The sequence below is a fragment of the Anser brachyrhynchus genome, assembly GCF_964034855.1.
Source record: "Anser brachyrhynchus genome assembly, chromosome: 1".
Lineage (NCBI taxonomy): Eukaryota > Metazoa > Chordata > Aves > Anseriformes > Anatidae > Anser > Anser brachyrhynchus.
Window position 1 is genome coordinate 159,218,560 of NC_137694.1, and position 13,868 is coordinate 159,232,427.

The following is a 13,868-nucleotide window of genomic DNA, read 5'->3' on the forward strand; positions in this document are numbered from 1 at the left end:
TAATGGCAAAAGAAAGTGCAACAGCTACACCAGACTATGTAATGAGAACACAACCACAATAGCTCTATCATTCATCCTGATGTCATTCACGCAATTAATCAACACCAAACATTTAAATCACTGACAGGGCTTCGACTCAGATTTCAGTTTCCAGATAAAATATCTTTATTTGCACAGTACCCATCCAGCCAGGCTTTCCAACAATAGCGATTATTTCCTTTTTTTGTGAAGATGATAAAATCTTTAGCTAGAGACAAAGTAAGAAGGCTATGTATATTATTATAAGTACTGGTGACCGAAATATAACAGATAATCTTAAATATAACTCAGCATTATAGTGCACAATTTACAAACCAGAGTCTTTAAAAAGCTGTATTTTGAAGTGATTTCTCAAGGAATAAACACAGCATGCCTTATCGCAACTCGCAGGATGAATAAAAACTACGCAGATCAACTTAAGCAAAGGAGGAGACAGCTGATGTTTCCAAGTAGGGTGGATGTTAATTCAGCTCCCGCTGCACACAGAAGTCATTTTCTGCCAGGAAAGCATTGACTCGCATTTACTAGCATGCCTGACACCTAAAGACGAATGGATTTTACACGCAGGTCTTCATTTTAAGTTTGTGAGGAGCACCACTGAACCCAACCGAGGTACTCACACGGCTGGAGAAAGCAAGCAAGCAAGCAGCAGACCCCAGAAGGTAGGTCTCCTTGATGCGATCTGCCACATCACTTTGCACGCGCTTACAAAGTTTCGCTGCCCGCATAACGCTGGGCTGCACTCCCAGTCCTGCTACTTAACACGTTGCTTTCCGAGGGAGTTTACTGAGTTACAGCTACAGCGGTGCAAGCCCCTCTCCCTCTGCACAGGGCTAACCCGGCTTCTCCTCGCCCCGGTCCAGCGGCACCACGACCCCCGGGCTGGGCGAAGCCCCCTCCCCGGGGCAGCGCCTCCTCCCCGGAGGAAGGGGCCGGAGACCCCCTTACCTGCCCGCGGCGAGTCCGGCACCCCCCGGAGGGGCCCGAGCTGTCGCAGCTGGAAAACTTTCCGCACCGCCTCGCAGCCCCGCGGCTCCCCTGCCCCGAGGGCGGCCGTGGCGGCCAGGAGGAGCAGGACGACGACGCCGAGACTCTTCCCCGCCATGGCCCCGCCAGCAGCCGAGGCGGCGGGGGGAGGCCGCCAGCGTCGCCCTCTGCGGGCGGGACGGGGACGGGACGGGGACAGGGACGGGGACAGGGACGGGACCTCCCCCGGTCCCCGCCCGCAGAGTGCGAGGGGGGTCCCCGGAGCCCCTCCGAGGGAAGGGGCTGGCCGCCTCTGGTAGCCTCTGAGGGGATGGGGGTTTGGGGAGGGCCCGTCCGAGCCGGGGAGCGGCGCTGAAGGGAGAGGAGAGGAGGAGACCCCCGCAGCACGGGTGTGAGGGGAAGGGGCAGCGCAGCGCTGTGTGAGGAGGAAGCCCGAGGAACCGCCTTTAGGACAGCCCTAAAGCGACCTGCTTTTAGAGACGCTGTACGACGGGCTCACAGCTGGCAGCAGTGGCCGCGGATCGGTTTTGTGAGCTCGCCTTCTGATGCCAGGCTCGCGCTTTCCTGAAGAGTGACTCCAAAAACTCAGCTGCCTCCAAGGTAACTTCAAAAATTTCGGTTTTCATAGGCAAACGTGACAGAGGACTGGTTTACAAAATCTCTGATCTTAGAAGCCAACGTCCAGTGATAGCTGTCGGAGAAACCAAGGTTATCTCTGAAATTGCTCCCTTGATGCCAGAATTCAGAATCCCCTCAAGTTGGATTCTCTTATGAAGCCCACAAGTTTTAATGATGTATCTTACCCCATTTAGCTGGAAATATTTTCTTACTAAGTTTCGAAACTGCCGGTGGTCATTCAGAACTTTACAACATCAGTCTATCCTAGCTCTCACTTAAATCTTTTAACTGTGGCAGCAGTTTCAATGCAAGACTGCAGAAAACGTGGAGAACGTGTGAATTATTCTACACATCCCTTTGAATAAGGGTAACAAATTGACACATCAGTTATTAAAAACTGCATTAGAAATCAACTACTTCACTGCTGAGCAAAGCAATAAGAAAAGGGAATTATACTGACATCCCATGTACTGACTGACAATTCGTAACAAGTGGAAAGAACCAGCATTTCCTTTTTTTATTTATCTATGCTCATGGACTTGGTAGTTTTCTTCTGTCAGCACATTCCAACATATATTATTTGAAATGTCCTTTAACAGAATTTGTTCTACTGCTCTTCTGTTGGTAAACAGAACCATGACATTTAATATAAAGAGTGAGCGCAGATGACAGGTTACAATCTTTTGATAAAGCAAACTACAGCAAAAGATATTTGGGGCCCTTTATGAGGAAAAAGAGGGGAAAGCAGAACATGATGTACCCCTGCAAATAAAAAATTTGTTTTCGACCAAAATAGAAATAATTAAAAATGCAATACCTTGTCTGTAAGCTGCTAATGGACAACAAATCCCTTGTCAGCCAGTAGAGCACAAGTTCTTAAATACAATACTCTTAAATATTGAAAAATAACATTGAGGAAAACAATTTGGATGTGGGAGCCAGGAAGTGGGGGATCTTATTCAGCAACTCAAAGATTGTAGAGGAAATTCTGGGAATCGTGAAACGCCAACTTCAACACCTAACATAAGACATGCACAGCATTCACAATAAACGTATGAAAATTAGGAGAGGGGAAAAGTCTTGCAGGATAAGAAATACAAGTATTCCTACTTAAAAAAAAAATGCAAGTTTCTTGTTTACATCACAACTGCACAGTAGTTTGCCAACAGCAACAGATGATCCTGGACTCCAGGGACTGACATCGAACTGATCCCATCTTCTGCCAGTTACAACTCATTGAAATCTCTACCCTCCAATTCTACAAATTAAGGGGAAAGTGAGGGTTTTTTGGAAAGAAGTTGTATATACATCTTTTAGCTATCTCATTTGAGGTGAAGAAGATTCAAGTTTAGTACAAAACTTTGTTTTGTTGTGGGTTTTTTGTTTGTTCTAAATGACTTTAGCATAACAGCTATGAAGGAAACAATTAACTTTAGCCTAATAAAGAGACCCAATTTATTTTTCTTGCAGGTTTTACGCTTTGAATCTTTCCTGATTTTAGTGTTATAGAAATACATATATATATATCTTCTAGCTCATATGTTTTATGAAACAAATATTCTGGACAAAGTTTCTGCATATGTGCAACACTACGCATAAGAAAGGAATTTTCTTATTGTAACATGAGGATATACAGGAACTTGGTGAGAGAAAACATCAGCATTAGGCTAGTCTTGCCTCTTTTCCTGACCAAAGCTTTGACATATACATTAGTGTCCCCTCACTGGTATCTGGCTCTCAGCTCAGAATGACTATAAAGAATAGCACTTTCACACATTCTCATTTTGCTTTCATCATCATGAACAAAAACACTACATTACCTCAGTCTCTAGTGCAACTCTCCTCTCTGAATCTCATCAAGCTAAAATGAGACTTTCTTATTTTGGCCATACAGCCCTTAAGTTTCCTACTTACCTACATATCTAACATTGTCTTCTTAAGACTGCCATCTTGCTTGCAAATACTGAAACCCTTTATTTGGCTGTGCTGCCTTCCCTGACTGGATCCTTTCAGAGAGCTGCTACAAAAATAACTTTCCTGACCCGTTGCTTTATCCACATCTACTTTTTGCACATTCTTTTTGTCAAGTCAAACAAGTCTTTGATTGCATATCCCTTTACTGTTCCCATCTCACCAATGATGCAAAAAAAAAAATGTTCCCACTACAAGACCTGCCTCCATCTTCAACTTCTGAAGTGAGGAAATACTTTCATGCTACCTCCTGTTTTGCTTCATGTATCTGAAAGTAGTTCAAACATCCGTTAAGCTTTCTCATTCTCCTTTAAGTCATTCTTCAAAGCTTTCTTGGTGCTGAGTCATAACTATTATTTTTACATGCATCATAGCAATTAAGGAAGCTTTATCAAGACCATGGACTGTTGTGTTGACTAGTACATTCACACCATGTCCCTGTGGCAAATTCCATACATCTATTTCTGGTCTAATGACCAGAGCTCTTCATAAGTTCTTAATTCCAACACTGTCCTTTTGCTTTGAACAGAGTGGGGGATCCTAGCACACAGATGGAGCTCCTTGAAGAAACAACAGGGAACTATATATAATATATATATATATTTCCTCCAGTTATGCAGAACTATTCTACAGTTACTAAGGTGTTTTTTTCTCCTCTTACTTTAGGTTGAGCTAATTATGCTAGTAAACAAGAAGTAAAAGCTATGCACCATTTGGATTCATAACACTACCTTACTCTGCTACCAATGACCTCATAAATTTATGAGGCCAGTAAAATTGCACTCATCTCTAAGTTTAGCTCATCTAAGGATCCATTAACTGCAGCACTGGAAGAGTTCGTATCAGTATTATGAAAGTTTGAGAATGTGTTCACAAGTACAGGTCAAAGTGTGGATTTTCTTAATGAGCTATTAAATTTTACCAAAATGAAAATGTTAACAACAGGTTTTTTTTTGTTGTTGTTGTTGTTTTATTCTTTGTAATTACAGTTAATAATCAACATGGAGACAGCTGATACAAAATGCTGGGGAAATAATTGCTGGTAACAACAGAGCATGGTCGTTTTTTCTCCCACCACCACCACCCCCACACCCTACCACACCCCACTGTGATGGGTTTTACTCAGCTGGGCAGCTGAACTCCACCACAACCACTCTCTCACCTCCCCTCCTCAGAGGAATGGGGGAGAAAATACAATGGAAAGAGCTCATAGGTTGAGATACGAACAGGGAGATCACTCAGTAACTGTTGTGACAAACAAAACAGACTAAATATAGACAGATTAATACAATTTATTGCCTATCGCTAACAGACTAAAGCGGTGAGAAAATAAAAGCAAACTAAAAACACCTTCCCCTCTCCCCAACCTCTTCTACATCCTCTCCCCAAGCAGCGCAGAGGAACAGTGAATGGGGGCTGCGGTAAGTCTATAGCACTTCACCTCCGCCGCTCCTTCACGGTCACTCTCTGCCCCTGCTCCCCGTGGGGTCCCCCCCACGGGATGCCGTCCTGCCCGAACTGATCCTGCGGGGGCTGCCCACAGGCAGCAGCTCTTCAAGAACTGCTCCCACACGGCTCCGTACCACGGGGTCCATCCTTTGTGGAAACCACATAACGAACGCCCTTCTGCTATTACTGCAGAACGTTAACCGACGCTTACCCCCCATACGTTTTGCCCCGACCACCCCTCGTGTCCCCGTTCCCCGTCCCTGCGCATCTCCTCGCGGCATCGCCCCGCTCCCCGCGATACTACCAGGGCCGGGTCCCCAAAACGCCGCCGGCCCCCGAGCAGCGCCGCTCCCGGTCACGGCCCGGGGGCAGCCCCCTGCCGGCTGCGGGCGGGCAGGAGGAGCCTTGTCCCCTCCCCCCCAACTTTTTTTTTTTTTTTAAATCACTGCTTCCCTTAAAGGGAAAAGTGGTTTTAGAAGTGTAGGCAATGCATGCTGCCTGCCTAGAAGAGCTTCGGTTCTTTACAGTAATTTATGAGTTCAAGCATTCACAGGGGAATGTTGTATCCCCAATGTAATTGGGTACATATTTTTTTCATACAGGTTTTATTTAATTAATAATTTACACTTCAAGCATGGCTCAGCGATCAATGTACTTTCAAAAGTACTTCTTACCACCTAGGTATAGTGTTCCCATGGGGACCTCCTCAGATATCCTCCTGTTGAACGTTCTTACTGTTTCCTTTTGATTAGTATCACTTGTCTTGCTTTCAAGATATTTAATTCAGGCCCATCCAATTAAGACATTATCAGACAAGACCATCTGCAGTGTTTCTCTAAGAGGGAATGCCCAGTAAGGAAGACTGCAGCAAAGGAAAGCAGCAACTTACACAAAACACTCACATGCAACAAAGAAAGGTAGGTGTCATGTAACTGAAGTACAGCTCTGCATTCTGATCCTAATATAAAAAAAGTCCACATTCAATATCACCATTTACCAACATCAGTATTGAAAAAAACATGCACTTCTGTTGATACTTAAATACTCTGAAAGATTTACACAAGGTTAACACACTATTTTGGTCACCCCTAAGAACATAAGACACAGGGAGCACCTATGCTTTTTCCTACATGTCACAAAGGGAGAACCATACCTACCAGTTGATAAAATATTCAAATCTCATCATGCCTAGAGAGGTGAATTTATTTCCCTTAGTCCACATGTGATGTATGAATTACTTTTACTTCATCAGAACACCGATGCCCAAGAAAACTTTGCAATCAGATACTTGTTCAACAAGAGGACCAGGCACCATCCTAATGAATTAGCAGATAAATCAACATTCACATGTATAAGTGCTCATACTGTAATTTGCATCATTCATGGTGAATGTTACTATTCCTTACACCCTTGCAACTGGTGAAGCATTTATTCCAACTCTGTAGCTGATGCCCAGCTTCTTTTTTTTTTTTTTTTAAGTGAAGAGAATATGAAAAGCTGTAAGAGGTATAATCCACAGGCCTTGCATCTGAACAACGTACTTGATCCTTCAACTTTGTGCAACTGAATTAAGTGCTTATATTGTCATGAATTTTAGCATTCCCCCTTTCTACAAGTGGGGAAGGAGGGCCCAAATATGCAAAAAAAAAGAGCATCCCACAACAAAAAAGATCTTTATTTTATTGATTTATTAAATTCTGAACAACTGTAAATCTCAAGTGTTTGTTTTGTCTTGCAGTTATGTGTGAACCGTACCTATACAAGCTCCAAGGTAAATAGCAAACTAGAGTTACATTCATTCTACTTAAAATGGCACCAAAAGTTAAAAAAGATAGTTTGCACAGAGCGCAATTTCAGTCCTAAATGAAAAAAAAAAAACAACCCACAGAGCTACGACCCTCTTTGGTGTTTTTCCCTCAGCTCTCATGTTTTTCATAGTATGGTTTACTGTTTGTAGAACAAAACTGAAAACAATCCTGCCGCATCTCTCAGGTTTTATTCTGCACCAAGTCCTGCTAGTAGGGATCAACACTTTATCACTTTATTTCTTCCTAACCTGGAATCCTAGTTCCAGATTTATGAGATGTAATCCAGGCAGTTAAAGGGCACTGATTCATTGGCATTAAATACAGAATTCAGTCATTCTAAATTGTCATTTAGACAAACCTAGGCACTGCCAGAAGTCAATGAGGGCTTAAGTTTCCGTCAGTAACGGTTCTTGACACTTTAGTTTAGAAACAGACTGTTAGTAACTACACCCTGCCAGTGTTGAGCAGGTGACCTATACCTAGTCACTAGGTCCCACCTGAATCCATAAATTAAGTGGAACACCTTCCAAATCTAGAGTTCAGTCCAAAATGCTGTAATTGTCACGTTTTGTGATCAAATATCAATGAGGGTGTTTGCACCCATTTTTTGTTTTTAGTCCCATTAACACATTCAAAACAAAAGAATCTGGCAGCATTTATGTTTGGCATGATTCAAGCCTTCCACACCTCTCCCAGGTGAACATACCAGATATTAGTTTATTTTGAAAGTGATAAGGCTGCACAAAGTCCTTCGGAGTTTATCCCAACACATACTATAGTAGTTGTGTTATAATAGTTGTAGCAACTGGCCTGAAGGAGAATAGAACTTCAATCCACCAAGTTGAGGTACTGGAAGTCAGTACTGGACTCCAGTCTCCTTTGACTTATGATCAAGTGTTTCATCTTGAAGTTCTAGTGCAGATCTCTTTCTGCACTATAAATAAACAAAAATAGAGCTGTAACTTTCATTGAAGGGCTGTTGAGCCTCCCTAACTACATCTCATGCTCTCTTCATAAATCACTGTGTATTTAACAAGATGCAATTTACACCACCACATAAAGCATTTATGACCTTGGTAAGGAATTTCAAAACATAAGTCAATTTCCAACCTTACATTTCACAAAAACCACACTGTATATAATGATGCGAATGTCTACCTGCCCCTACTTACTAGTTAATGGGTACTTCTGGGGAGTTACAGGTATAAGATCAGAAATGCCTCTTACAGAAAAAGCTTCAAGTGGAAGTTTAATTACTTCAAACAAAACCAGCCACAAAACTACAAGGTTTTCTGCTGTTCCTGAACTACCTATTAAGTTGTACTTCTCGTTTAGTTCTCCACTTTGTAAACAGATAACCTAATGTGTGGAAATAGTTAGGCCTAGGTCCTCATTATAAAAAAATGAAAAACAGCATAGTTATGTAGATACATAGATACCACCCCTTATCACCACCCAAAGAAACTGAGTTTCCTCTTGCATAGGAAAAAAATCTTTTATAAGCTGGAACCCCTCCCAGTTAGTGAGCTGACTAGCTCAAGGCATACCCTGGAAAAGGATCTCTGAACTGCATGCATTTCCTAGCTCGTCAATAGCATTAACGTACATTTCATGGAAACTAAATATTGCATGTGAGTGAGGAATACCTACTTTGGGTCTTACAAACCCACTCTACGAACAAGTATTGGACATTACAGCATGTAAATATTTAGAAAAGTTAGCCTACTGTTATCCACCTAGCATTCCAAAGCACTGTAAAGACAATACAGAGCATCTAAGTTTAATCTTAGGTTTCATCAGAATTCGTGAACACTTGGTAGCTTAAAATACTAGAAATATTAAAATAAGAAAAAATGGAAAAAGAACATATCTGTGAAGTGTTTCTATAGGCTCAAAGGAAAAGCTAAAGCAGCTCTCTTTCATGATTCCTGGAAATAGTGTACCTCTAACTACACTCCAGCCTTGTCTTTAAGTGCAAGTCCTGGATGACTTTATACACATCAAGAAGAGTCAGAAGAGTTCAGAAATCTTGATTTTATAAGCCAAAACAATGAAGATACATGTTGAATTATACTTATTTTTGCATCATTTTGCTAGAATATACCATTTGATGAAATATTGCAAAGATAGCATGATGTTATAGAGCAATCCAAACTGTCATGCAAGTTCTGCTCAGCAGGGCTATTTTTGTTCTTCTTTCTCCTCCAGGAGACAGAAAAGGTGTCTTTGCAAGGAATTTTGTTTGCATATGGCCAATGCTGCTTCCCCCTGCTGCCACTGCCCCAAGTGAACTTCATTGGTGTAACACTCAACCCTACAGAAATAGAAAAGCTACACAGACTGCACTCTAACCTTGACTCATAGTAGCCTATGACTTCTCAGGCTGCTCTCTACCTCACTCTAGTTCTGAGGGCTAAACCGTATCTGAAGGTTGGTCTCCTCTTGCTTTTGTCCAGCAGGGCTGTTCCGTGATAAGCTACAGAAGTTTAAAGAAGGAAACATGGTAATACAAAACCAGGTGACAAACAAGGCAAAAATGAAAACAGGAACATAAGGTACCTACAATAGTTCAGGATGGCATAATACAAATACTTCAGTTAAACTTTTTTTTTTTTAAGAAAGGAGAAATTAATTCTACATTTTCATTTTCCTGCAAAACATGTAAACTCAGGGAAGAGTTTTCCATCTCTTCAATTACATTTTCAGGGACCAAAAAGTTAAAAAATGACCCAAAAAATGCAACACATCCCTGGAAATTTCTAGTCCAATTTCTACTTTTTATCCAAGGCTTTTTCCAGATTTCTAGAACTAACACTTTCTACAAAGTTCTCAATTCCATTCAAGTTCTCTGTTTATTAAATGTTCATGCAGTCACATGAACAAAAGTGACAGCTCACCAGCATGGGCTCTTCTCTTAAGTTATGATATTACTCTATCAAACTCCACTGCCCTCTAAACCCTTTGTTTCAAGCCAAAAACATTTCCCTTTTTAGGCATATAAGCAGTTGCCTGTCTCTCAATTTAAAGATTGACTACATAGTACACATGCTCCTCTCTGCCTTTTCCCCAGAAGCTGTTTGACTATTTTCCCCTGCCCCACTTTTGGTCAGGATAGCTGTCATCTGTCTTGCCTGTGCAATCCTGCAATATGGAGTAGGAGTGGTCTGTCAGCTGTGCTGGTTTCAGGAACATTGCTACCAATTCTGAACTGGCATTTTGCAAGGTAGCCTCTTAACATTTTATCCTAAGTTTGACAGGAATATTGAAGTTAGTGCTTATTTAAATATTAAGAAGGGTTCTTCCATAATGGCTTAAAGTGCAAGCTGGGAGTGTTTGGCTATTTCCTAAGTCTGTCACTCTAAGTTTCTAACTAGTTCAATATATACAGCTAGAACTGAATTAGCTTATTTTGGCATTATGCATACTGACAGCTGCAAAGCATTGGAGCCACCAACTGTTCGAACATGGCAACAGCTAGCTAACTTCTATTCCAGAGCAGTTTATACAAAACACAACATGCAAAGCAAGTTCTGTCACCACTGAGTTTCCCTCGTTTCTTAAGACACAATATTATAATACTTATCCTATTAAAATTCTGAAGACTTTGCATTTGACCAAAGAAAGTTGGGTATTTAAAATATTTCTACCTCTAATGACATAGCACAAATTTAACTAGAAGCTTGTCCAGTTCTCAGTTCTATTAGGCACCTAAATTAGAGACAGAGTGCTTGGTAGAGGTATATAGCAGATATAGTTCTTGTGTACTAGTTCATTCAAACAAGTTTACACAAGACTTCAATAATTTTGCACATTTATCACTACAAGCAAATATATCAATTATTTTCAAATACTTAATGGAAACTTAAGAACAGATTAATCAGCAGAAAGGAAAAAATAGTCCTTTCGGAGCATACTGGTTAAAAAAGTGTTCTGCACAATGCATACCTTGATATCAGATCTAATAATTTTGCCCAAATTTTAAAATTTATCTTGAACTTTTATCTTGAAATCTAGATCTGCATTAATTCCCTCTATTTAATTTCCTCACAGACCCTACTTTACCCATTATTTTCCATTATTAAGCTGTACCAATTCAGCTGAGGCAGCCAAATTTGTCAGCTGTTGTGAGCTGCCATTGTCACCTGCTGAATTCAGTCAGCAAAGATGATGAAACCTGGACAACATGAACTGGCAACTTTATTACGATATTTAACCAGCATACAACCATATGTACTGCTAATTTCAGTCTGCAAGACATCCCGGAGTAAGCTCGGTTTATGTTACAGCATTTCAGTACTGAGGTACTGGAACAGACCTCAACATCTGTTGTCAACTACAGAAGAAAGCTCTTAGAGGTAAGCCAACCACACAGCAAAACTTAAGTCTGGAACTTACAAACCTTTAGCAGATGCTGAACGAGGCAAAGGCTCAGGTCATCGGAACAACCACCAAGTTCTTATAAAATTGGAGGGGGAAATCACAAAGAGAGGAATCAAGATTATCACATTTTTACTATCACTTTGCATGACATTGCACTCAGTGCTTTGAAGTAACAACTGATAAATAGACCCTAGTGAGAAAGAATCTCATTAGATCAACTAAGATCAACTTCAAGTATTTAAGTTGTCTTAGCTTTCTTAGTATTGTACCACCAATTCCATAATGTCTCCATCAAGGAATACATAACACTCCCCCATAAGAATATAAGAAGGGCTGTGGCAAGGTCATACCACGGCTGTGTTCACTCAGTATCCTAACTCTAATAGCAGCTCCCCAGGGAAGAATCTAACATTTCCCCCTCAACGTCCTTCCAACCAACCATCTGTGACTTTAGAAATACTCAAATTACCAATTACATATATATATATATTAATTAAAAAACATCCCTTAATGGATATTCTCCTCCCATTCATTTTTTCCAGTTGCACCCCACACCACTCAGGACACACTTGAGCATCTTTCTACGATTGTTCTCCAGCTAATGAAAAAGCTCAACTTTCCAATAGTTCAGGGAATTCAAGAAAAAGAAAACTTGTGTATCTTGTGTACCTCCAGGCTCAGCACCTGCACTGTCCTCAGCTGATTTCAGTCATCAGAAAATGCATTCAAGCCAAAAAGTTTCTTCCCCTCTCAACTGACAGGTTTTCCTGGAAGATTTTAGCTTCACACGCACCACCAGCAATGTAAGTATAACATATGCACGGAATACAGAAATTCTGTCAAGCAACAGTGAGGTTTTTTTCTCCATTTCCTGATCTTTTGTGGCAGATACTATGCAGGAAGGCATTTTACTAGCCAACCTGTTCTTTGCGATTGTGAAAATATGTCAGCTTTTGTGTATTAGTAACATTCCCCTTTATCTTTTGGATGTGTAAATATAGGCATATGTACCTATACACAGACATACACACATGGTAAGAAAAAGCATAGACTAGGGAAATGAGAAGCAGCTGTGAAGAAATACCATTTCCTTAAGTTTGAAGAAATTAGGAAGGCTCCTGATTTGTTTGTAACATTTCGCAGCCCCCTCAAGGATGAAGATATAAAGTCATTAGTAAGTATAGTTACTTTTTGGCCTTGCATGTTCAGGAAAAGGCTAGCTGTAATAAAAAAGTCTGAACTATCAGAGAAATTGTAAACATCTGCAGCTTCATTAAATATCTCCTATGTTTGGTGGAATCCATGGAATATTTATTGGAAAACTGAATTGCATACAGCAAGTCAAAACTATATTTTAATATTAAAGAATCTTTATTCTAAATAATGTTGTAAAATATTTTTATTTATTTATACCTAAATGGTGAGACGGGGAACTACAGGTAAGTGTGCAACAGTAGTATGTCTTGCAATGACAAATTCTAAATCTGGAAAAGCATGGTTATGGTAGAACAAGAACATGAAACATTGGCTGTGCCAACGTCCAATGATTTCCTTGATTTGGAGATAACTGTAAGTGACCTTGCAAAGGTATACGCAAGTTTAGAAACAGGATTCCTGATACCTACATAAAAAAAACCACCAACAAGTCCAAAGGAAGATCCTCTCCGTAGTCTCTCCAACCTGAGGCTTGGAATCCGAGTCACAACCCATGGGGAAACAAATATCTTTGCCAAAATATTACAGCAGTCCACACCTCCTTACACGAAAAAAAGGGGCTTTCCCATCTTGAACACACATTCATCATAGTGTTGTGCAGGTTCTACAGATGAACATGAAACCTCCCCACACAAAGTACTGGACAGTCAGATTGCAATGTGGCAGTTTGGCATGTGAGGTAAAAGGTATCAAATATTCCATCAAAAGGACGTCTACAGGTTAGAAGTAACTGAGTTCAACTACATAAAGTTAAATCTATTAGAATGAACGCTGTTCTCACTTTAGTTTTGTCTTCATGATACATCCAGAAAAGTTTTGGAATACTTACCTCACACTGAGGAAATGTTGGTTTTTTTTTCCTTCAAGTCTTGAGAGCTTAATCCATCAATTTACAGCTAAGTACCTCTGAGTTTGTTTCTGCTATCCCTAGACAAATTAGGTGGGAAGACTGGAAGCTCCAAGGGCACAAGGGTTGGAAGCAGCACATAAGACACCAGTTTGTTGTGATTTTACTTCATTTGGGCAGCCTAATGAAGTCTCCAGCTCTTAAGACCTAATATACACTTTGCTAGATGTTGTTCATAAAACACGGGACTCACCCGTTTACTCATCTTTGCCAGCACTCCCATTGCTTAACACATTCCCTCCTAGTTCCACATTGCTGAGATCTGTGAGCTTCCAGATCGACGTATTTCTGGATTATTTGCCACATTCTTGCAGATTTGTGTTTGTACATTTAAGTCACTTTCATTGTTAGTACAGTACTACAGCATTCCATTGCATACTAGTACTGGTGCTTAGTCTAAACTCCTTTATTTGACCAAGAAGCATGCTTCATACACTGGTATTTTAGGCAGAAAGCCTCATTTTACACTAGCATCACAGTGGACTAAATTTCCA

At 40.8% G+C, this 13,868-nt stretch overlaps 1 protein-coding gene and 1 long non-coding RNA gene across 42 annotated transcripts in view; one reads left to right on the plus strand and one right to left on the minus strand.

The window, feature by feature from the left end:
* The window catches only part of GPC5 (glypican 5), a 765,123-nt gene that overhangs the window by 736,467 nt on the left and 14,788 nt on the right, over nt 1-13,868 (minus strand). For 40 of the 41 annotated variants that reach the window (XR_013945420.1, XR_013945421.1, XR_013945422.1 and 37 more), the window contains exon 1: nt 988-1,659. The exons of the other annotated variant lie outside the window; for it this stretch is intronic. Coding sequence is in view for 34 of the 40 variants with exons in the window: in XM_080577236.1 (XP_080433362.1) it covers nt 988-1,144 (157 nt within the window). In the remaining 6 variants the exon portion in view is untranslated. Of the gene's footprint in view, nt 1-987; nt 1,660-13,868 lie in introns of those variants that run through there. 41 annotated transcript variants of the gene reach the window in all.
* Nucleotides 602-9,486, plus strand: LOC308188354. Its single transcript, XR_013945439.1, has 2 exons — nt 602-701; nt 1,655-9,486. It is a non-coding gene; the product is annotated as an uncharacterized lncRNA (long non-coding RNA).